General features: G+C 44.4%; 1 protein-coding gene across 2 annotated transcripts in view; it reads left to right on the top strand.

Moving 5' to 3' along the window:
• The first annotated feature begins 7027 nt into the window (after positions 1-7027).
• The window catches only part of GRK6 (G protein-coupled receptor kinase 6), a 627649-nt gene continuing 610650 nt past the window's right edge, over positions 7028-24026 (top strand). For both annotated transcript variants that reach the window (XM_086931798.1, XM_086931797.1), the window contains exon 1: positions 7028-7154. In XM_086931798.1, the coding sequence (XP_086787924.1) occupies positions 7103-7154 (52 nt within the window). In that variant the 5' untranslated portion in view covers positions 7028-7102. The remainder of the gene's footprint in view (positions 7155-24026) is intronic.

The following is a 24026-nucleotide window of genomic DNA, read 5'->3' as shown; positions in this document are numbered from 1 at the left end:
GATGTCCATGTCCCCCTCACGAATTTAGTGTCTCCTACACCCTTGCTCAACACCCTGTGTGAACATAATATAGTGTTTATGTAAACATATAGTTATTGATGATAACAGTGAATCACGGGGAAATTCACTTTTTAGCCGTCTATAACTTTATGTTATGTATGGCCCCCAAAATCATTTTCCCCTGCTTTCAACGGCATTGCAGTGGCAGAGGGGTAATGGAGGGAGACATTCATAACATAGCCTGTTATGTATCCGTGTCCCAAAGGTTTAAAAAAAAAAGTCCTGCCATGTGGCCTAACGGCCAGAGCTGCCAACGTTGAAGCTAGGGAACCAGGCTTGAGTCTCGGCTCAACATCCTGTGATTCTGGGCAAATCACTTGTTATGTTATGTTATGTTAATAACACTTCTTTAGCGCACAGCTGCCCCAGCCAAGGGGCGTACCGGCGCTTTAGACAGAGTACACAAACACAACACAGCAGAGCAGAGACAACAGCGCACAGGACAAAAAAACTAAGATGGATGAGGGAACAAGTGAGTTTTTATCACCCTCCTAAACTTCAGGAGCTCATCAAGTTCACGAATGTGGGACGGGAGAGAGTTCCACAATTTAGCGGCCAGAACCCGAAAGGATTGACCCCCCGCCCTACACAGCCTAAACCGAGGGACCACGGCCAAGTTTTGTCCCGAGGATCTTAGAGAGCGCGAAGGCACATAAGGCGTCAGAAGGTTATCGAGGATCTGAGGGGAGGCCAGCTTAAGGATCTTAAAAGCTAGGCACAAGGTTTTAAAATGGATCCTCTGTGCCATAGGTAACCAGTGTAGAGAACGGATGGTACTTTCCGCAGAGCAGAACCTCGGTAGACCCACCAGTGCACTTAATCTCCCACGTGCCTACCAAAAAAGATGAATCTGTCCTTGTGTAATGTAACTGGTGCTCATGTAAAGCGCTCTGTAGCATCGCGGTCCAGTGGTTGCGCGTCATGTGACCACGTGACGCGCCGGCGGCCATGTTGGGCTGTGCGCGCATGCGCGAGTGAGTGGCGCGAATAGCGGAGTTGCGAGCAGCGGAGGCTTGACGCACCTTAGGGACTTTGTATGTTAAATAAATAGTTAAGCGTACAGTGGCTGCAGCGTGGTTATTGGGGGCAACGGTAAACATCCCAATGGCGACGAGGGTGGGATAAGAAGCCCCCCAACCCCCACAATGAGGAATCCACACCGAGGGACACAGCAAGCACCGGTGAGCAGGGTGAACCCATGCCAACAGCACCACGGAGGAACGGAGGCTAAGCAGACTGAGGGCCACCACACAGGTACCCTGAGGAGCGCGGCAGAGCCAGCAACACTTAAAGAGACAGGACAGCCACCACAAAGGGGGGGGACAGACCCCGAAGAACACAAGAAGCGCACCAAACCTAGCAAAGGCCCAACCATCCTGGGCAACCGAGCTGGATACCCTAATAAAGAGCGAGGGGGCCGACGCAGGTAGTCCCCAACCCTACGGGAGCAAGGAAGAGCAGGACAACACGCCAGGAAGTCCCAGAGGCCAAGCAAGTGCCCAGCTCCCCATCAAGGACGAGAAGATGAGTGCGCAGGCGGGATTCGCGATGGCGCCGGTGCAGTTCCTACCCAGGCCCAGAGAACCACTGATGAAGTGGGAGGACTGGAGAGAATACATAGACAACTTTATTGGAGCCCTAGAAGATGAAAACGAAGAAGAGTTCAAACCATCGAGAAAGAAACGCATTTTGTTACTGAACTTGGGACCCGAAGGGTTGAGGGTCTACAAAAGCTTGGTTCCAAAGCAGAGAGCGAGCACGGACGACGATGTATACGCCCACGCAATAGACGACCTCAACGAACATTTCAGGCCGGCGGTCTGCGTATCAGTAGACAGATACAACTTTCAACAGAGGAAGCAGAGGCCGGAAGAGACAGTAGAAGAAAATGTGGCAGCACTGAAACGGCTCGCGGCCACATGCAAATATGATCACTGGGAGGAAGAGTTCATCAAGGACCAGGTGGTGATGCACACAACATGCACCTCCGTACAAGACAAACTATGGGCCAGCGGAGACACCACCCTGAAAGACGTGTTGGTTCATTGTCAAGAGGGCAGAACTGGCAAGGAGGTGTGCAGACGCGTCGAGAAAGGAGACTGCGTCTAGCACCATGGTAAACAGAGTGGAGGACGAAGAGCCCCGCAAAGATCACCCGAACAAGAGGGCGACCGATAAAGGACACAACAAGTGGCAGAGCAACGCGGGTCCCTCAGGAAAACAGGCGGGAAGCAACAGGAAATCGTGCTACAGGTGCGGAAGCTGGTCGCATGAGGCCCATGACAGAAAATGCCCGGCGTTTCTCGCCAAATGCATGTACTGCGGGATAATCGGACACTATGAGAAAGTGTGTAGAAAAAAGGCGTCCAAGAGCGCAGTAAGATACGTAAGCCAGGAGAATGAGGAGCAAGAAGAAGCGACGGAGGAAGATGTGGTCACGGTACTGTGTATATACGACCAGGGTCTGGGGGCAGATGGGCAAGTCCTAAGCGTAGATGGCAAAAGAACAATGAAGCCGGTCCTAGAAATGACGATGGGCGGCATCACAATCAGCGTGGTGGCAGATACCGGCTCACCATACACCATCATCCAGAGAACAGTGTGGGAGGAGAAGTTTGCACCGCACCTGGGACCAGAACTAGAAAAGCTGGACATTCGCCCTGTCACATACAATGGAGACCGGATACCCATGGCGGGGTTCAGACCACTAACCTTTGAGTTCCGCGGCCGCACCGCCTACTGTAAACTATATGTGTCGGAGAAGGGCCCCTCGGTCCTGGGGTGGTTGGACCAGGGCGACCTCGGCATCAAGTTGGACCCGGGAGGCAAGGAACAAATATTGCTAACGGAACCAGGAAACTGGCCGGACCTGGACAGGTGGAAGAGCGAGTTCCCCAAGGTGTTCGGAGGCACAGTGGGAAGACTAGAAAATTTTTCGCACAAGATAGTTCTGAAAGACAAGGCGGTGCCAGTGGCCCACAAGGCCAGGAACATTCCATTGGCGGTACGCGAAGCAGTCCGAGAAGAACTCCAGGACCTGGAGAGGAAGGGGATCATAGAGCCCATCACATGTGCGGAATGGCTGGCGCCCTTGGTGGTGGTCAAGAAACCCAGTGGTAAGGTCAGGCTATGCATTGACTTACGCGAACTGAACAAGAACATTGTGGTGGAGAGGTTCCCCTTGCCAAGGATAGAGGAGATGCTGGCGAGCACCAGGGGCATCAAGTGGTATTCCACCATCGACTTGACCTCCGCCTACCACCAGATAGCCTTACACCCGGAAAGCTGCTACCTCACGTCATTCATCACCCCATTCGGGTGTTATCAGTTCCGCCGCAAGCCGTTCGGACTTGCTTCCGCGGCGGCAGTCTTCCAGAAGCTAATGCACCAACTCTTCCAGAAGGCCACCGGGGTCCAATACTTCCAGGACGACATCCTGGTGATGGGGCGGGACAAGCCAGACCACGACGCGAAGCTGGAAAAGGTGTTGCAGATCCTAGAAAGCAAGGGCCTCACTGCTGAATGGTCCAAATGCCGGATAGGAATGGAGGCGGTAACATACCTGGGGCACGAGATTGGAGCACGAGGAGTGACTCCTAAAGCGGAAAATGTGAGAGCAATATGTGAAGCACCACCACCAGCCAACAAAGACGAAGTTAGATCATCGGCATGGCGGAATATTACAGCAAATTCGTGCAGCACTTCGCCTGCAAGACACACCACATGAGGCAGTTAACACGAGAGAACACGGAATTCCAATGGTCAGAGGAGGCACAAGGAGAGTTTGCGGCGGTCAAGAAAGACATTGCGGAGGCTATCCCTCTCCAAGGCTACGACACCCAAGGGAGGACAGTGTTGACCACGGATGCCAGCGACAAAGGACTGGGATCCGTGCTCATGCAGGACAGGGGACAAGGGCGAATGGACACGATAAGCTTCGCCTCCCGCACGCTGAGCGACACGGAGAAGAAGTACAGCGTGATAGAAAAGGAGATGTTGGCGGTCGTGTGGGCCACAACCAGGTTCCGGCAGTTCCTGTGGGGCACACGGTTCCAACTAAGAACGGACCACAAGCCCTTGCTGAAAGTGCTAACGTCGAGCGGGCATGCAGACGCAACGCCCCGGATCTCCAAGATGTCACTGAAACTATTGGAGTTCAGGTACGATGTGGTGCACATTCCAGGAAGCAAGAATAAGGTGGCTGACTATCTCAGCAGGGCGGCGGCCATGGAACCGAGCGAAGAAGACAAGGCCGGAATGGAAGAATGGGTTGCGCTTACAGAAGACCAAGAGGCCTCCATCAGCCTCCAAGAGTGGAAGCAGGCGTATGAGGAAGATCAGACCCTAACGGAAGTAAGGGCGCATATCACACAAGGATGGCCAGAAAAGAGACTGATCAACGAAGAACTCAAACCATACTTCGAAATCAGGGAGGAACTGTCAATGGACGACCGGGGTGTATTTGTGCACAGGGGAGAGAGAGTGATACCCCCGATGAATCTCATAAACAAGCTGTTGGACATACTACACGAGGGGCACCTTGGAATAAGCAAACTGAGATTGAGGGCCAGACAAGATTACTGGTGGCCAGGAATGGACATAAGGGCCGAGAGACATGTCAGAAACTGTCCCCGATGCCAGGGATCCGACAAGGTCCTCAAGCCCCTGCGTCCAGCACTGGGGCAATTCGATCAACCGAAGAACCCATGGGAGGAACTGTCCGTGGACATCTTAGGCCCGATTCTGGATGCACAAGGAGTCCAAAAGTATGTGTGTGTTATAATGGACAGGTATTCTAAATGGCCAGAACTGAAAATAGAAGAGACCATGGACGCGGAAATCATCATAAAATTTCTGGCTGACACGTTTGTGAGAGAGGGCATCCCAAAGACAATCCTCAGCGACAACGGGCCCCAATTCAGATCGGAGAAATGGAATGAATTCATGCTGAGGAACGGCATTCAAACCAGACACACGTCCATATACCACCCCGCTGGGAGCGGCCTAGTAGAACGCTTCAACAGAGTGGTAATGGGATCAATTCAAGCCGCCATATCCGACAACAAGGACTGGGAAGTGGAGATATGGCACATGGTATGGGCATACAGGATTACTCCCACCAGCACAGGATATAGCCCATTCCAGATACTGAGAGGACGTGACCCATTCACTCACGACAATAGAGTGTGGAAGGAGAAAATAGTGGTGAGTGAGTGGTCCCCAGCAGTGGTGCAGGCCAACCTGGAGAAGGCTCAAACAGTCTACACAAAACACTATAACAACAGGAGAAATGTGAAGAGCACGGGACTAGAAACAGGTGAATGGGTACGAGTAAAGTTGGCCACGATGCAGAGGAAGGGAGAAAGTAAATATAGCAAGCCCATGCAGGTGAAGGAAGTTCGGGGCAGAGCGGCTTTGTTGAGCGACAGAAACGCATGGTCACAGGACCGCATGGCCCGGTGCAACAAGGTCTTGAGTTGGGGCCGAGGTACAACCGACTTGGAAGACGAGGAAGGCGGACCAGACCAGCAGGAACACCTTGAAACGACACTTGATGGGAACGGAGAGGATCGACCAAGACAAAAGACTGGAGTGAATGGCCAGGAGCAGACGACGGGTGAGAAATCAAATGAAGAAGATGGAGGAGCGGCGTCGGCAGTGAGTAGAGGAAGTCGCGAGGATGAGACCACCAACACCCCGGTAAGACTGACCCGCAGGGGTAGGGTGGTGGTCAAGCCAACCAGGTTCAGAGACTACGAGATGAACAGTGGACTATAGTCATGTTATAAACTGTTGGGAAAAAAGGGGAGATATGTAGCATCGCGGTCTAGTGGTTGCGCGTCACGTGACCACGTGACGCGCCGGCAGCCATGTTGGGCTGTGCGCGCATGCGCGAATGAGTGGCGCGAATAGCGGAGTTGCGAGCAGCGGAGGCTCGGCGCTCCTTAGGGACTTTGTATGTTAAATAAATAGTTAAGCGTACAGTGGCTGCAGCGTGGTTATTGGGGGCAACGGTAAACATCACACGCTCCAATATAAAAACTGCAAAAAAATAATACAATTAATCTTTGACCAACACTACCCTCCCTCCGCCCCATGGCTTCCTTCCCTCTCCTGCAGCTGCATGTGCTTTTTGCTTGCAAGACAAGCGGTACACACTGACAGGCTCTCTCAGTCAGTTGGCCTGGAATGTCTTTATGACACCACAACAGTGGGTAACAAGTTTTGTTATCAACTGTTTTTAGTCAATAAACGACAGAGGCTGTCTGTGAGAGCCATACATAACAAAGCGTTAATACCCTTACGCCAACTTCGCGCTACATAATACTAAAAAAAACAGTATCTAGGGAATTACAACAGTCGACTGGTAACCCGATTGTAGCTGAACAGTTCAAAGGTCGCCGGACAGGTCATTAATGCTACCGTTAACAATGCCACACCCAGAGGTTTTACTGAACCAGGGACAAATAAAGATTTACTAGCGCTGGTATTATTCTAGCTAATTGACCAACAATATAGCGGCGAGTGACAGACATCCCTGTCATTAGGAAGCTACCATAAGGGGTCTGGGCCGGTGACCAATCAGATCTTAATTTCTAGCACAGTGACAGCAGCAATGCTGATCACTTCAGCGCATCCTATCGGCGGTAAGTGGGGGTGGCCATGTTCTATGAGTGTTGGTTCACTGAATGCAATGACTGGAAGAACTGTCAGTGAGTGGCAGAGTGTTATCCTATCAGCATTGTGCCCCTGAGAGTACCGAGTTACCGTTGGCAATAGGTGTACTGGGCGGGACTAAATGGCGGACCAAATATCCAATAGAAGGGAAAGCTTTATCTAAACTCCACCTTTCTTGGTCCAGAACCAATACATCCCTGCAGGGCCGCGGCCTTCAGACCAATGGAGGTACGGTAGGGCGGGGCTGCGGCCGGAGAGAAGCCCAATGGCACGCGGGTCGGCGCGGATTGGCCAGGCAGAGGGTTGAGGGCGGGGTCAGTGGCCGGTCACTGAGGCCCAGGGAGCTGGCCTCAGAGCGGGCCCAATGGAGCTCGAGAACATTGTTGCGAATACCGTGCTGCTGAAGGCTCGAGAGGGTAAGGAGCCTGACACGGGGGCGACGTTGAAGGGCGTGGGGGGAGGTCTTGGGACTAGCCGTGCGGTGGGAGAAAGGAAATTAACTGAAGTGGCGAGGTTAAAAAAAAAAGGAGAAAGGGACAGTTTACATGGTAAGCAGTTGGGGGCTAGGGCTTCCAAAGTCAGATACCGAAGGGACAGAGAAGGTCTCCTGACTACTGAAGAGGATATGCTTGAAGGAGTGGTTGTGGGGACATGATATGGGCGGGTTCAGAGGGGTGGAGTCTGGGTTAAAGTGGCAGTTGACTGTCACAATGTTATATTTTGATAGGGGAGGTAGTGTGGCTCAAGCTTTCTGGCACCCAAAGAGTGGTTCGTTAAGGGTATTTTAGTTGAATGGCGTTGGGCTTTAGGGGAAAGGTCTCAAAGAAGGGTAAAGTAAAGGGTTAGTGTCCTGTGAACCTATGATGATGTGTTTATTTTGAATTTAGAGGGTTCTGTTAGTGCTTCTTTGAATAGAATGTGTCCTCTTTAGACCCTGGCTCCAGCTTTGACCTCGCCTTTCGCCCTGGCACGGAGTTTGTGCCTTTAGTTATTCCATAGCCACATCCCCATTCTAGGTTTTTTCAAGTTATTGTAGACAAAACTAGCCTGTTCTGTGCTGTTGCATCCGGTGGTTTTACTCTTCAGCAATGCCTTTTCTGGACAGTTTACAGTCCAAATGCCACATCCTTGTTAAGACGAACTTGATTAAATGCAGATTGTCTTTGATTAGCCGAATTATTTTTAGGGTTCAGGCAGAGGAGATTAATTGTGATGCATACATCAAAAATACTTTTTGATTTATTAATAAAAGTTCCCTACTTTTTGTAAAAAGTCAACCATCCCGGAAAGTTTATTCTGATAGTTTAAATGCTTCAGCTGAAATTGTCATTCAGTGAGTCTCCTTTGCTGTGAAACCAAAGTTGCACTGCAGACAGCTAAATAAACCTTCCTGCCTGTAAATGTGCGCAACCAAGTTAATTCGCAAATGTAAAGGATGCTTGGGAGCCGGTACTGGCTTTATTAGATGCAAGCTTTGTGATGACGTAGATTTATCCTTTTTTAGTGGTAGTGCTAAGAGTTAACAACTGAGATGTGAAGTGCCTGCTGTTAATTGTAATTATTTTTATATGGCGCTTATTACCCCTGATGAGGTGTTGAAGGGACAGTTATGTAAAATACATTGCATTACCTATAGTCTGGTTATTACTAAGATCTATATTTTGGAAGCACCATTTTATCTTAACCACATCCATGCTTATGACGAGCCCAGCTCGTCATGAGAACAGTGGAGCTGTGCTCATGACGAGCTGGGCTCGTCATAACGACCGCTGCACTCCCACGCGCAATTGATTACCTGCCTGTGCGGGAGAATCGATCAGTGGGCGGGGTCGTGACAAGCCCAGCTCGTCATGACCACAGCTCCACTGTGCCTCATGACGAGCTGGGCTCGTCACAAGCACCGTAGCACCGCCCCTGCCCCGCCTCCCACCCCCGCCGTGTGGGAATTATCCCCGCGGCGAATGGGGTTAAACCTTTTTGCACATTTTGTAGCATTCTATCTTGTAGTGTGTGTAATGCAAGTTATAAATAATGACTTGCATATTCACAGTACGTTCTTTCACTGGTTGTGACCTCATAGTACAACAAATATGCAAGTTACTATTCTCCACTACACCAACCAAGATTTAATTCTGTAGCTCTCTGGTTACACACAGACCTCTGCAGTGCATTACCTAATATAGATTTCATAATGCAGGATAGTCCATTTCCCACTGAGTAACAACTTACATTGTTTTTATTTTCAATTGAAGCTGCATGTTATTTTATAAGTAGCTACCTGATGGTGAAAGGGCAGAAAAACCATACAGAATATTTTGTGTTTTTAGCCCCACCTTTGACCCTGTTCTCAAACTCACTGACCCTACCCCAATTGCATTCAGCATCACATATCCCATACGTTTTTTTGATGCACTTTGACCCTTGATCTTATCAAAGTACATTTGTCACTCTGCAAATTGAGTTGGCGTTTTTAAATTTGTTGTAATTCCCAGAGCTAGATTGCTCACTGTTATAAGGCAGTGGTCACCAGCATCTTGCTTTATTGTGGGTCTGGTGTGTTCTTGCTCTGTGTGCTGTAGACGTTTACACACTACCCGCTAACTCATTTTTCAGATGCATCCCCTTCTAGAGTCAACTCAACATTCACACAATATGCAGAGGATTTTAAAGGGGCTGTTCAGTTTTGATTGTACTGTGCCTACCTTTGTAGCTCAACCATCTAATTTAAGTAGTCAAACATGCTAGACCTCTCTGCCACCCATCAGCCAGCCTGCCCATTTCCATTTAACCATCCTCGTTCCATCTAAACCATGTTCATCTTGAACATGTCTAGTGTGGAATGGCATTGATGGTGCCTAAATACATAATATCCATCTCACTGTCCATGTCTGTTTTCCCAGTCAGACTGACAGCTTAAAATGATCTTGAATTTTTAGTTCTTGAACCTGTGTTGTTGTTCTAGGATGTTTGCGATCTGTTTAACTGCCTTGGCACTGACTTGGCTACTGCATGAACCGCAGCCCCTTTGTTGTGTGGTACATTGTTTCTTTAGAAGTGGTAACATTCCTTTAGCTATCACTGATGTGGGCCTGCCTAGTTCCTAGCTGTCAGCCTCCAATGCCATGCTGTATGGAGTGACACTAAACTAGTTTTTCTACAGCCCCAATAATTCTGCTGTCTTTGGCAATCAATAGAATACGGTCGTTGGTGCTACATCCTCTCACAAAGCCGCATTTACAATTCTTGAATCTTCCTATCTGCTCTATTTACTTTATTCACCCGGATGTTTGCAGCCTCCAACAATACTTTCCTTTTATAAATAGGTCCATCTTCCTTTCATCTACTGCATCGTACTACAGTTGTTTTGTTGTGAATACTGCGCAGAAGTATTAAGATTTCTTTTCAGACTTCTCTACATATAATCCCCTAATCTGTGTAAGCATAGCAATCTTGCTGCTTCGTTTCCTCCTTCACTGACAAGCGGAAAGGATTTCTATTTGCGTTACTGATTTGGCAGCAATTCCATTTACCTTAGATGTGTCCATCCCCACGGACCCTAGACCAACAGGTAGGTAGGTGCTGAGTACTCTTGTTTCGATCTGCTGCTGGAGCGCCTCCGTCGTCAGGTTAGGATTTTCTGATGCTTGTACAAACAGCTGAGATCTGTCTGGAACTCTCATATCTCCCTTCAGCTGGTATTTTGAATGGCTTCCGCACTTGATACCATCAGCCGCCAGGGTAAATTTTGCTAAATGTATGCTTTTATCAGACACAACCTCGTCTGGAGATAATTTGCACATAAGCCTTTTTCAACTGTGCACATGCCATTTGAGGCTTATAAAGTTGTAATGTTATGGTAATTGTTCAGTGTTAACTACAGTGTTGGCTAGTTCCCCACCCCCAAAACAGAAATGGCCCGCCATGAGTTGTTTTTCCTATTGCCTTAAATATAACTGCCCCCCCCTAGGCTTTTGTGGAGGCAATGCTCTAAGGTGTTCTGAGTAGCAGTACTTTTTGCACCAGAGTTTGTGGTAGGACCGAGCTGTTATCCTGCTGTCAATCCTTCACTTGCTCTCTTTCTTTATCCATTTAAGCATGGCCTTAATTTTGATTGTGATCTCTCATAGCTCTGGTTACAGAATTCAGATATCTGATCTCCTTTGATGTGTTCGGTTTAAGATTCGGTTTAAGACATGTCTGTGGATCGTGGGCTGTTCTTGTTCCAGATTTCTGTAAGCTGACTCTAAATTCTTTGTTCTATTGAATTGAATCATCGACGTCTCCTAATTTAATCTTTTATTCATGACCTGGTGCTCATTACATTTCCTCCATAAGTAAAGAGTATTGGCATCAGCTGTTGTTTCCAAGTTTCAAGGTTGTGAAGTGTACTCCTTCTCTTTTTTTTTTTTTTTTTCTGCCACTTTTGAATTTGTATGGCAACTAGGTACATTATGGGTCTTCTTCGATATTGGAGTTTTTGATTTGCAGCATTAAAGGAGTACATTTTGCTTGCTGGCTTTACACAACATATATAAAGTATGTGGAGTATAGTTCACTTACCTGAGTCTATTCCCATTCCAACTTTTTTGGACCTATTGTTTCATGCGAATGCTGATTTGTTGTGGTGGGTTCCAGCATTGCTGCCTTGACAAAGACTTCACTTAAGCCAGTTTGCAGGTTCTTCAGTGATAAAATTGTTACGATTTAAGATTATGATTTGATTGGTCCTGTATTTGCATGCATGCTCACATCGGTCTCCCCTGTAAGTAGTGTGCCTAAGCCAGTGTGATTTGCGGTATATGCAGACTTTCTCTAGCACTAAGAGGCGAATCTGTTAATAGGTTAAGTGCTCTTACCACTGAGCTTATTTGACTGCTGTTTATAGTACTGAGCGCACAGTGTGCGTTCATCAGTTGTTCATCTAGATTTGCTTGTCCTGTTGAACGTTGTGGATGTTTTCTCTCTTGCTTGTTAATGCTGTTGTACATTTAGTGACGCACCTAATATGATAGCTGCCTTAATTAGTATCCTAAGCAGATTCATTGTTTTATTTTGAGTCTCTGTTAAGCTGTCCCAAAGATGAGCGCTGTGGTGCATTATGGGTGGTATTGTCCACCACAATCCTAAAGTCATGTACTCCACCTTCCTCCTCTTCACTGCAGTTGCCTAATATATTGTACTACAAGTCTTGCCTGCAAGTGGTGACTGCTGATTTCAACTTTAAAGTACTAGCAGTATGAATTTCTCTGGCAGTCACATTTTTTCATGCTCCTTACGCGTGGAATAGAAGTGTCTGATTTAAACGCTGTATGTGGGTCCTCATGTGGATTCTTTTGGCTTCAGCCTCTTTCCCAACCCTTCTTAGTGTGCTTTGTGTTCTAGGCTGCCATCAGAAAGATCCTTGTGCAGTCTTCAGCCAGTCTATTTAAGTGCAACGCGTCCATCTCATTGCTCATAAGAATGGCACACCATGCACCTCAGCTTCGCAGTATGGGGTAGAGAGTGTATGTATTTCGTGCAATGTGTGCTGTTAAATGCCCCATGGGTGTTTGAACGAGTAATAATGCGTAAAAGCATGTTGCATGCGTTTTGTTCTTGGAGGTCACATTGCTTGCACTGATCATTGCACAGTCTTCCAGCAGGGTTCTTTTGATGCACTATTTTGCCCAGACACTTTTGTATCGTAAACAGTAGGTGGTTTTTCCTGCGTCTGTAATGTATTACTTAATGAGAGCTGAATAAGACTAGGTCGCCCGAGAATTTCTCCTGAAACTGTGCCTAATGAAAGGCCTGCTTCCAGACAATATGGAGACCAAACTCTTTTTGGACCCGCAGTAAGCTTAAGAGTATATTCTAGAGTGACATTTTGTTTAATTCGGTGTGATTCAGCCCTCTGTGTACAAAGCAACCATTATTCATGGGAAAAGTAGCACTGCATTCAAATTGGTCCTCAAGAGAAATGGAAAGAGCCCTTGATGGACATCCAAAACCACTACCTTGTCAGCGGGGAGATTTAGCTCTTGAGCAGTGCAGTAAGTTGTGAGTGCCAAGCAGGTCTGGCTGTGTGTTGTGTTTTTTTTCTTTCTCATCCAGTAAAATAAAAATGTAAATCCAGTACTTGTATAGCGCACAAATCGCCCCCGAAGGGGTACCTCGCCGCTGGGGATGTTGGGAAGATTAAGTGAGCTATTGCCCAGTGTCGCATGGTGCTGGGCAGACCCCTGCCGCCGGAGCCAGGGATTGAACCATAATCTCCAGCGTCAGTCGCCCTGGCCGCGGCGCCACACCTCTTCCCGTAGAGGCCATGCCTCCCCATACCGTTACACCTCTCACAAGAAATGTTGCAAACTTGCACGTATATATAATGTATGCCTTGCACATCTATTTGATCTTTATGTTCCAGGAGGAGGAATAACCCTTCTTTTCTCTAATTTATAATGGACAAGCCAGAGTGTGAATAGTTAATGATGAATATTGACAGCCGTACAAAAATATTTCCAGGATAGCGCTTAAGTAGTAAAAGTAAATAATTGATTGGGCAGTTCTTGATGGCTTTTATGTCCTCTTTCCAGCCCCTGGATTACAGAGTACATGGAAACATTACACACTCTGCCTTGAATTTCTCATTAAATATTTGCAGGAAGCGTTGGTCAAGTAAAGCAAAAAGGATGAGAGAAGTCTTCAAATGGACTTATTCTAAATGCATACACTGCATTGATTTTCATCCAGAGCTCTTCGCGTTGCCATTATAGTCATTCAGAGCTACCCACAGCGTGATCTGTGCTCTTTTAAATAGAGCAAAAATAAATATTGAGTGGTGGTAGAGAGGAAAAAGTCTGAGAACTAGGAATTGGGTAGCAAAACAGTTGCCCTTAAGACACTGGCGACAATTACTTAAGCCAAACACAAGCCCTGGGATACAGGTAAGGCAGGGGGGCACTGGGACCTGTGTGTGCCTGCGATACAGTATCACTTTTACATAAGCTGGGTTTATGGGGCGAAAGGAGAGCTCCCTTCTTATTAGATGAGTCTATGAGGAGACATTCCAGTTGTGGGAATTCCACACTAAAGCAGGGGGCTAAGTAGGGTCTGCAGTTGCATTGTAGGTAGGGGCGAATTTGACCTCTCAGTCCGATACTGCAAATCTGGGGCCACAAACAGTTGTGTCTTATAGATTAAGCTTAAAAGGAAGTGTTAGGGGTTTTTAAGAAGTGCTGCAGATTATCTGATGAATTTGCATCTACTGAGCAACTTCTGTCTTCTCTCTGCACCCTTACCCAGCAAAGTGATAGAGAAGGCCATCAATAAGCAACTTCTAACCCACCTCGAGCAATACAACCTACTAGACAATACTCAATGAGGATTCAGAAAAAAACCACGGCACCAAAACAGCTTATCACAGCCATTGACAAGATCTGGACCATCTTGGAATGGGACCTCCTGTGGGATGCCATCTGGTGGCCGACAAAGGACCAACCCTCACCGACCACACCAGAAATGTGGGGACCATCTTGTATGACAAGCTCAACATGACAGCACAAGCTAGTGCAGTGAGTGCTGCCTGCTTCCACATCCTGCGTATGATACAAAAGATCTTCAAGTGGCTGCCTTAAACACCAGATGCACCATTAATCAAGTACTCCTCACAAGCAGACTCAACAATCAGATTCCATTCTGTCAGAATTTCCATGCAGCTTCTACACACACTTTGCCACCGCAAGACTCTTACTCAACTTCCCATGCCACACTCTCATTTCACCCCACCTCATAGCACTCCCAATTGACAAATGCAACCAATTCAAACTCCTCACTCGCACATGCAAGGCCTTGCACAACACCGGGCCAGCATACCTGAACAGCTGCCTACACTTTAACAGCCTGCCAGACACCTGCGCTCAGTGGATTGGGCAACAAATCAGCTTTGAATGCACTAGCTTTCCACATTTATGGGTTCCTGACATTTGTTACAGAATGTTAAATCAGTGTTTAACACCTATTGTGCAAAATGAGAACTGAGGTATTTACGTAGTGGGCTTCAGCGGTGTTGACTGGCAGCTCATATAAGCATCCACCAAGATAAGTACTGAAGCATCTCTTGGGGATATGCAGTGCTGGAGAAGGGGACTGCCCCAGCTGTTGCACTTTGTCCTGAAACAATCAGAACCATCCTGTATCTGCTCTTGAGATCTCGGAAGAACAGCATTTTATAAAATATCCAATTGTCCAAGGAATGGGGTGCTTCTGAAATATACTTGTTCTATATTGAAATAGCAGTGTCCATTTGTCTCCATGCAGTGACGTGACCCATTATGGCAGTGTTCTCATTGTATCAGAGTTCTGATGATAACCTCTGATTTATTACAGGACTGGTATGTCAGGGTTTGGACTTTAATGTAAGCCATATTTCTCATTGTACTGAACTCTGGACATACCAGGGTTCTATTTGTGCCTTTTGTTTTTGCAGATCTCCTCACAGGGGCTGGAAATTGGCAGACTGTGGTAGCTCCAGGGCTGGAATGGCCGGCGAGTTTGTGCTCATACATAAACATAGATGTTGATGGATGGGTACTCTGCAACTAGTCTCCAACCCCTTCCCAACATTAAAAAGAGCAGAAAAATGTAATTGTATTTGCTCTGCAGATTTCTTTTACACCAGCAAATATACGTTAGTATCTTTTCTCAGGCAAAATGGAATGTACAGTTGTTTCCCAGGTGGGTTTATAGCATTTCTGTAAATTGTTGTGAATTCCTGAAAGTTGCAAATCTGCATAAATGCATATATTTACTGTGAACTACTGGCAGTCAAAGGGTGTGTGCAACAGGGATTTGGACCTACTTGTCCAGTGGGCAAATTGAAAATGTGTTGCTGTTGACCCCAAACATTTTGTCCTGGTCATCAGGCATGGGAAATTCCACGCCACTGGGTGACCTGTAGCACTACTTCCAGGTGGATCTGGCACCTCTTGTGGCTAATGGCTGATGGTTGTAGAAAGACAGTGTACAGGAAGTACTGCGATGTGACACTTGTACGTGATCATGAATATTGTCATGTCTTTTACGGATAATCGGGAAGATAGGGAGGCATTGGGCACTCAGTCTGAGAATTTCAGGGAAAGAGGCAGGTTTACATAGAAGAGGTCTTATTATGCATGCTTTTAGGGAGTCATGGTTCTCCCTTCTTGGAGTGGTTGGTCGTCGTGAGTTGCTGCTGATGGTATTTTGTATGTTGGTTTAGTGTTTCTAGTTAGGTACCATTTTGGCTTACATGGGGCGACTAGACTCCTTAAACCCGCACAGTACTTGTGTATACAATGTTGATTTATCTAGATTGTCTTTGGCGATATATTTACAGCCGACTTTATCAGACCTTATAGATTCTGTTTGTTGCCTTTGTTATAATGACCCTTACAGCTCAAAAGCAAGTAATTGGTTTAAAGTGGGTGGTAGTTAGGATTGCTGTTTATTATGATGATGTGAGGTTCGCTAGCTCTCTGCTTGAGAAGAATGCAGGAGTCGGAACATTTGGGGACTGGTATGGTGGGTTTGGCCTTTGTGTGTTTTGGGGGTAGTCTGATTTGAAAGTACGTGGTTTTGCTGCCTGCCCAGTGCTTTACGGAGGGGGCCTAATGAACAGCTGAAAGTGGTTTTGAACTTTGTACAACCCCATAATTAATGCCAAGAATTTTTAGTTATGGTTATTGGCCAGGTGGCCCAGAAAGCAAGTGGTGTAAGTTAGAAGTCTGTGCATGGTGATATATGACCAGAGGTGTTAGTAAAAAAAAAAAAAAAATCCAGGGAATCAGAGGCCAGCTCTTCAGGACACGGTGAGGGATTGGATTAGTGCTTGATCTGGATCCAAAGTAACTGAGTCACATTGCTTTCTTTTAGCGTCTGATGTAGCAAAGCCGGTGCTTCCTGACGTCTATCCCCTTGCAACGATCCCAGGGAAGCCAAGAGCACAATGATGGTGTTTCAGCTGCAAATCAAGCACTACTCCCACAGAATTGAATTGTTGAATTAATTTGTTAAATGTTTGCCTTAACCTGTCTAGCGGGCCACTATTGGTCATCATTTTGTTCTGCTGCCACCTGTTTTTTACTATTTTTATTCAAAATAGAAACTGGACGGTGAGATTGAGTAGGGGTGTAGCAAAACATTTACATGTTGTGTTATGTTTACAGTTGAACAGATTAGTGTCCAGTACAGTATGGGTTTTGCACACATCAGTTGACTTTGTACAGTTTGCTTGCCTCTGAGGTCGTCGCTATGAACAGTCTTTCATACCACTCTTAAGATAGACTGACTGAGAAGTTCGAGGCACCTAAAAACAGATCAAAATGCAGAGTTGCTACTTATTCGGATGATCCGAATTACGTTGGACTTCCGTCACTTGGCTAAGCACTTTCTTGAGTTCTTTTGAGTGAATTATATTAACTTTTTTAACCTGCGGTTGTGTGCATGTGTCCGTTCCAGATTTGTACTTCCACTTCCTTCCTGAGCTGCGCGTCTTTCAGAGTAATGTGCACTTCCGCAAATGCACTTGTTGGCTGGCGAATGTAAAATTTCAAAGCCACGTCAAGGAAAGTTATAGTAATATTAAAGACACAAAGGTAATAATAATACAGTAGTGCCACTGCTGCAAAAACTAATCAGCAATACAGTAATGCAATACTTCGTTAACACCAATAAAGCTCATTTTCCAAGAGCACCAGGGAGATGAGCTTGAATTGGAATGTTAAAAATCCCAGCCAGATCGACGTTGTTGGTACCATGAGAGTCCACTCCTTCTTCCATTTTGACCTCTTTCTTTGCGAGCTGACCATTTGTCTAACAAACGAATCAATAGTATTGTTTTACGACAACTTCTCTCTTCTTAGTAATAGAACCCAACAAACTGTTCCTAATGTGAGATGAGCGCCATGTCTTCCTTAACGGCTTCATCAGCTACCCCAGCTTTTTGAACTGACCAGTGAATGGACTCGACAATTAAGCATTCGTTAAACACATCTGCAGATTCATATTCTGTGACACATGCTGTGTAGGGTGTTGGAGGGCGCGATGTACGCCAAACGGAGCAGTCCTCATGCAGCTCAGCAGTCGCGTCCTTTAGGGGAAAACATGTCAAAATAAAAATCTTCATAAACTGTCACTTAATCTGTGCTTTATACATTCAAGCTATCGATTGGCCCATTGATAAAGAATATGACCCATATTACAAATTAATATGGGCCGAGTTCCAGCATGTTCATGGATAATAAGGGTACACATCTATGCAAAAATGGCGGAGGGCATGGGATTGGCTTAGCTGTTTATGTAATCGATCGACAGTAAACAATAATACCAGCACAATATGGCGTTTTGTAACCATTAATGAGGAGGATGTCTGAAGGTCTGATTAGGAAGGGCAGGCTAAATATTACCTTTTTTTGGAGGTGGTGTGCAGAGGATTCACTCGCTCATGATGTTTACATTCACCTCCCCCTTTCAGAATTAATTCGTATGATCAGGTACTTATACTGGTCAGTAAATTATGCTCCAGTCATTTAATTGTTTTGAAGCAAATATTTGTTCCGAAGTCTAACTTTTTGGATGTTTAAAATTCCTATCTATTTTATCCACTATTTTTTGTGGCTTAAAGCAGTTCAGATTTAGGCTAATGGCACTTTCGCTGCTTGCCTCAGTATGAACAAAGAGCCTCCCATTTCCTGGGAGAGGTAAACCAAGGAGTCTTGTCTCGATTGGTCCCTTGCTATATTTCTTTGGCTCGTTGGCTTGTCAGCCTCCAGGTTTTTTTTCACTTGTAGGTGCAGTGTGCAAGTTAAGACTGGGTCATCTGTATTGGGCCTCTGTCCCTTCAAAGGTATTGGGCCAGTTACAGCTTTAGCTCGGTGCCTGCCAAGAGCGAGTTATTTTATCTATGGATTCCAAAATCATTTAGAGCACTGACTCTGCCATGAGCTTATTAAACTCTGAATCCAATTTCCTTAGGTTTCGGCCAGAGAGCGAGTATTTCATGATCTGCTTGGTTCTCTTGATCACTCATGTTTCATAGTGACCGTAAAGTATTCTTTGTCCTTATTTTTTGCACTCTTTTATTTTTTTTGTGTTGTTGATCAACAGATCTGTTTTTCACCCTTTCTTTTCTTTACTGGGCACAAGATCCGAGAAGGGATTTTCACCATTGGCATTGCAAGGATTAAAGAGCCTGCCTGCCCTCTTGTGCAATTGGATAACTCCAAATGCAAGTTAATTTTGGACATCCAAAATCTCAAGAGACACATGGGGTAACAACATGGAACTTGTGCATATGAGTCTTGTCAACGTCGCTCCTCAAAGTTCAGTCAAATATTGCTGTATCACCTGTAGGGGAAGTGATGCCAAGGGCTTGCCCCCTCATCACCCTGAAGGAAAAAAGCAGCAGACTGAGACTGGTGGTATAGAGAAGTGTAGCAACTTCCAAATGACTTGGCCTAGTGGCTCCATCGGGTATGTTCATGCACTCCTTTTGCTTTGGAAAATGGTTCAATATACAGAGAGGGGTTCTGTGGACTCCTATGAAAGGAATGCATTTACTCGAGAGCCGGACATGATGATTCAGGACTCAATTCAGCCTCCGAGCAGATCTTGATGGTGGTGTTGTGAGGGTCTGCGCCCCTTTCTGGGGCTCTCAATCACATATTTGTGAAAGGCCATGTCCAGTATCACATATTGGCAAGTACTTCATGGAAGAAAAGCAGGGAGCCTCTCGCCCTAAGATACTCCAACACTGGAATATATTTTTACACCTCGCATGGATGGCTCTGCAAGTACCCCAGAGGTGTGATGCTGCTTTGGTACCAGTCCAAACAGGTAAAGATCAGTCTGAGATTTGTCTGGCTCACCATAAAATACTGCCCTCAAGAAGGTAGATAGGCCTTGGAAACATTTATTAATTTGCATTTTGAGCATGTGGTTCCAGACCCAAATCATGTTACCAGTTATTCTGGTCGATTGTTTCGCAGTGTCAGTTTGATTTTCCAACTTTGCACTTACAACCAACACATCAACTTTGCTTGATTAATCGTCCAGAGAATCCAACCAACATTACGGTTTGTTTGAACTGTGTGTGCTTAACTGAATGGTATAACTTCCTGTTTATAAGTGATGCAGAGACTGATATCTAGTAAGCTATCTTTCATTATCCCATGACTGGCTCCGGGACTTGGAAACCCTGCCTGCTACTTCATCCAAAGTTGGGAACAACATTATATCAGCTGACGTGTCCTCATCCTGACACTCCTCAACTTCTCTAATCTTGTACTAGTCTCAGCTAGAACTATATGCTTTCACTGACAAATAGCAGGAGGTCTCAATTGAAGAATAATGTACACATTTACTTACCCTCACTGATTGGACTCTAACTTCCCCTTCTTGTCTATAGTAGTATTAAATCCACAGAAAAAAGTAAAGTTGAAGATTAGTTTAATGGAGCATCCACCTTCTGAAGAGCAGCAGAGTAACTGAATAGAAACTGCTATTAAACGTGGAACGATGACAACATATTTAAAAGGATACCGATAAAGCATTACAGAAACAGTGAGTATGCAGTCATGGCAATAGAATACAAGAAGATAGAAACATTATGCTACCACATATCTTCCTTCCTTATTAAAAAAAAGGAAACAACAAAAATGACAAAATATATAATACAATTAATATAATGCAAAATCTTAAAACATGATTGGAACTCCTGCTGAAGATGTCTTTGAACATCTACCTCCATCTCCAACACCAGTGAGAATGGATAGTGGCTATTATGATTGCATCGCAGTAGATCGACTTAAAAAAGATTCACAGAACAACCTCACGTTGTCATGGAAAGATAATTTTTTCACATGACACCAATTGGTTAATGAAACGGTTGATGCTTATGTTTCTTGTATAAGAGTATTAGCTGCAGAATGTGACTTTGGGGCTCAAGTAGACAAATACATTCGAGACCAATTAATCATTTGTTGCCCCAATAGGAAAATTCAAGAGCAACTTTTGAGACCACGTAATCCATCCTTATAAGAGCCAATTGAAATTTCCAAAAGTGTTGAACGGTCTATTACCTCATTCAATACTATTAATGAGATAGCTTATCTTCACGTGTAGCGGCTCTTAGTGTGAAAGACTCCAATGTTAAAACTGGCAATTTAAAAGGGAAACCTAAAAAACCTGTTACATCGTACACCCCAGTTAATAAATAGTATTCCCACAATTCTTCAGGTAAACTCTTCTGCTCTTGTTGTGGATCCAGATCACATTTGTTACAGTTCAAACATTGCCCTGGCAGAGGTAAAGAGTGTTATAAATGCAAAACAGTAGGCAATTTTGGAGCCTTATGTCAAACCAACAGGAGAGTTGCCAGTCTTGCTGATGAGGAAGTTGTAGATGAGATGAACAATGAACCTACTTTTGAAAATACCATTGTTTGTATAACAGAATGTGATGTTAATTGTCTCAAGTTAGGTCAAGTTACTTGCAATATAAATAATAATATTGATACTGAACCATATGTTCCTCCTATGTGCACCACTGTTGATGGTAAACGTTTTGAAGTTATGGCAGACTCTGGCTCCCCCTACACTATCATTCCTGATTCCTTCTTCAATAAGTCTTGGAAGGACAAAACATTAGAACCAAATTATATTCGTGTGTATGGTTTTGGAGGTAAAGAAATTGAAATGTTGGGGCATTTTGTTTCTAACATTTCTTTTAAACAAAAACCCATAGTGGGAAAAGTTTGTTGCTGTTGATGGATTTCAAGGCCAAGGAAAATTTAATAATACCTTGTGTCCCAAAGTCAAGATACTGGTGTGTTTGGTAGAAGATTTACAATTAGTACATATTGGTTAACAAGATCATGATAAAATAGTACACGAGATACTAAACAAACATAAGAATGTGTTTAAAAAGGAGTTCAGAATGGTTAAAGTTTCTCTCATAAATTAGTGTTAAACAAAAATGTTATTCCCTTCTAAACATAAATTTAGGAACGTTCCATTGTCTGTGAGAAATGAGTTGGCAGACATGATCAAAAATTGTGTGCCGATGGTGTGATAGAACCTGTTAATGCTTCTGAATGGGTTTCCCTCATTGTTTTAGTTAAGAAACGGAATGGAGAACTTAGAATGGGCATTGATTTTAGGTCCGTAAACAAACAAATTGTTATGTAATGTCACCCTTTACCTAAGGTACACGATATATTAGCTACATTGGATGGTGCTAAACTTTTTTTTTACCACTATTGATCTTAAATCAGCGTACCATCAAATAGAGTTAAAAGAGGATTAAAGAGACATCACCACATTTATTACACCTGAGGGAACCTTCAGATATATTAAAATGCCTTTTGGCCTGTCATCGGCTGCATCAGTGTTTCAGAGACTGATGAATTGTATGTTTGGAGACACTGATGGAGTTGTGGCATTTCAGGATGATATCCTGATATTTTCTGACACCTTTGAGAAACATCATGAAACAGTTGACAAAGTTTTATCTATTTTAGAAGATAAAAGTATGATCATTCGTCTGGACAAATGTAAGTTTTTCTTGTCAGATGTTGAATATTTGGGTCATTATTTAATGGTAATGGTATTTTTCTGAAGAAGGATCTCCTTATCTCCATAAAGAATATGAAAAATCTCCAAGACAAAGAACAAATTTAATCCTTTTTAGGTTTATGTGAATATTATTCTAGATTTGTTCCAAAGTTCACTGACCTAGTTTTTTTCGTTAAGAATGTTGCTTAAAAAAAGGCAGTACATTTATTTGGACCCCAAATCAGTCGCAGAAGTAGCGGGGCAAGTCGAATTCCTGAAATTTCTCTCCGGCAATGATTCTTCGATGCTGGGGAAAACAACCAGAGGCAGACAGATAATCCAGATAAACAAAAGGTTGCAGGAGGCAGGCACCAGGAAAACAAAATCCAAGGTAAATTATGCGTGTGTGGCGGCTCCAATGACTTTAAATGCACAAGAAAAATCCCTTCCTCGTCGCCAATACGTAGTAGTATTAAATCCACAGAAAAAGGTAAAGTTGAAGAGTAGTTTAATGGAGCATCGACCTTCTGAAGAGCAGCAGAGTAACTGAATAGAAACTGCTCTTAGAATGTGAAACGATGACAGCATATTTAAAAGGATGCAGATAACGCATTACAGAAACAGTGAGCATGTATTCATGGCAATAGAATACAAGAAGATAGAAACATTCTACTACCACACTGTCATTCTACAATATTTCTTTTTCTTCTTTCTCAGTAACCCAGTTTGTCAGCAGAGTAAAACTTCACATAGACCAACTAGGGAATTGCATTAGATAGTGACCTATCTTGATCCTGAAACTTCTCTCTTTGCAGAGGCTTTCCTACTTAGTGTGATAGTGGAAAAGTTGTTTAAGTTCAGGGACATCAAAGTAGGGGAAATCGGAAATGTAATACAAATGTGTTAATTTGTATTGATCATTTCTTTTGGATATGTACAGAAACCTTAAAAGCAATTTTCCAGAATATACATTGAAATCTAAATACATTTGTTCATCCTCAAAACTTCTTTAAAAAAAGCAGAATACAGTTAATTATATCTTGATGAACATTTGAATGACTCTATAAATTAACTTTGTCTTTTAATGAACTTCCCCATGTCTTTGACTAACAATCCAATGGTTCAGATTTTTAGATCATTAAGAGATGGACTTTGACCTACAGACCAGAAATTGATTCTTCAAATTTCCCACATAAATGGCTATTTTTCAACACATCGAGATAGGCCATCCATTTTCTTATGGAATCTAATTATGCTGCTTGTTCCAACCTAAACAGCAGTAGACATTTATTCTCCATAATAGATATAGTTATAATTTAGTCCAAGGACATAACATTCATATAGACCACAAGTTGAAAGCGGCTCCAAATGAAAATAAAACCTCTCACAAGCTGATAATAATAACAGTTTATTCTCTTCTAGAGAATACATTTTTATTTGTTTTGAAGTTATGTTTCAGAGTAGCAATACCATCCCATCCAGACATCCCCATACATCATTGCTACGACAAAGGCATGTAATAATGTACAAAGGAATATTAAGTAGTACACAATGTTCGTTAACGAGTCCGAGGTAGTCACAACAGTGCACCCATATTTTAAAAAGTTTACACTGGCAATCCTTGGCCCGATAAATAGGTTCCTCCAGCACTGCTCACCAGTCCATAGCAGCACTCCACTCCAATATACAAGGTAGCTGCAGTGAATTCCAGTGGCGGGGCAA

This window comes from Lissotriton vulgaris, chromosome 7 (genome assembly GCF_964263255.1).
Source record: "Lissotriton vulgaris chromosome 7, aLisVul1.2, whole genome shotgun sequence".
NCBI lineage: Eukaryota > Metazoa > Chordata > Amphibia > Caudata > Salamandridae > Lissotriton > Lissotriton vulgaris.
This window is presented reverse-complemented; position numbering and strand designations above follow the sequence as displayed.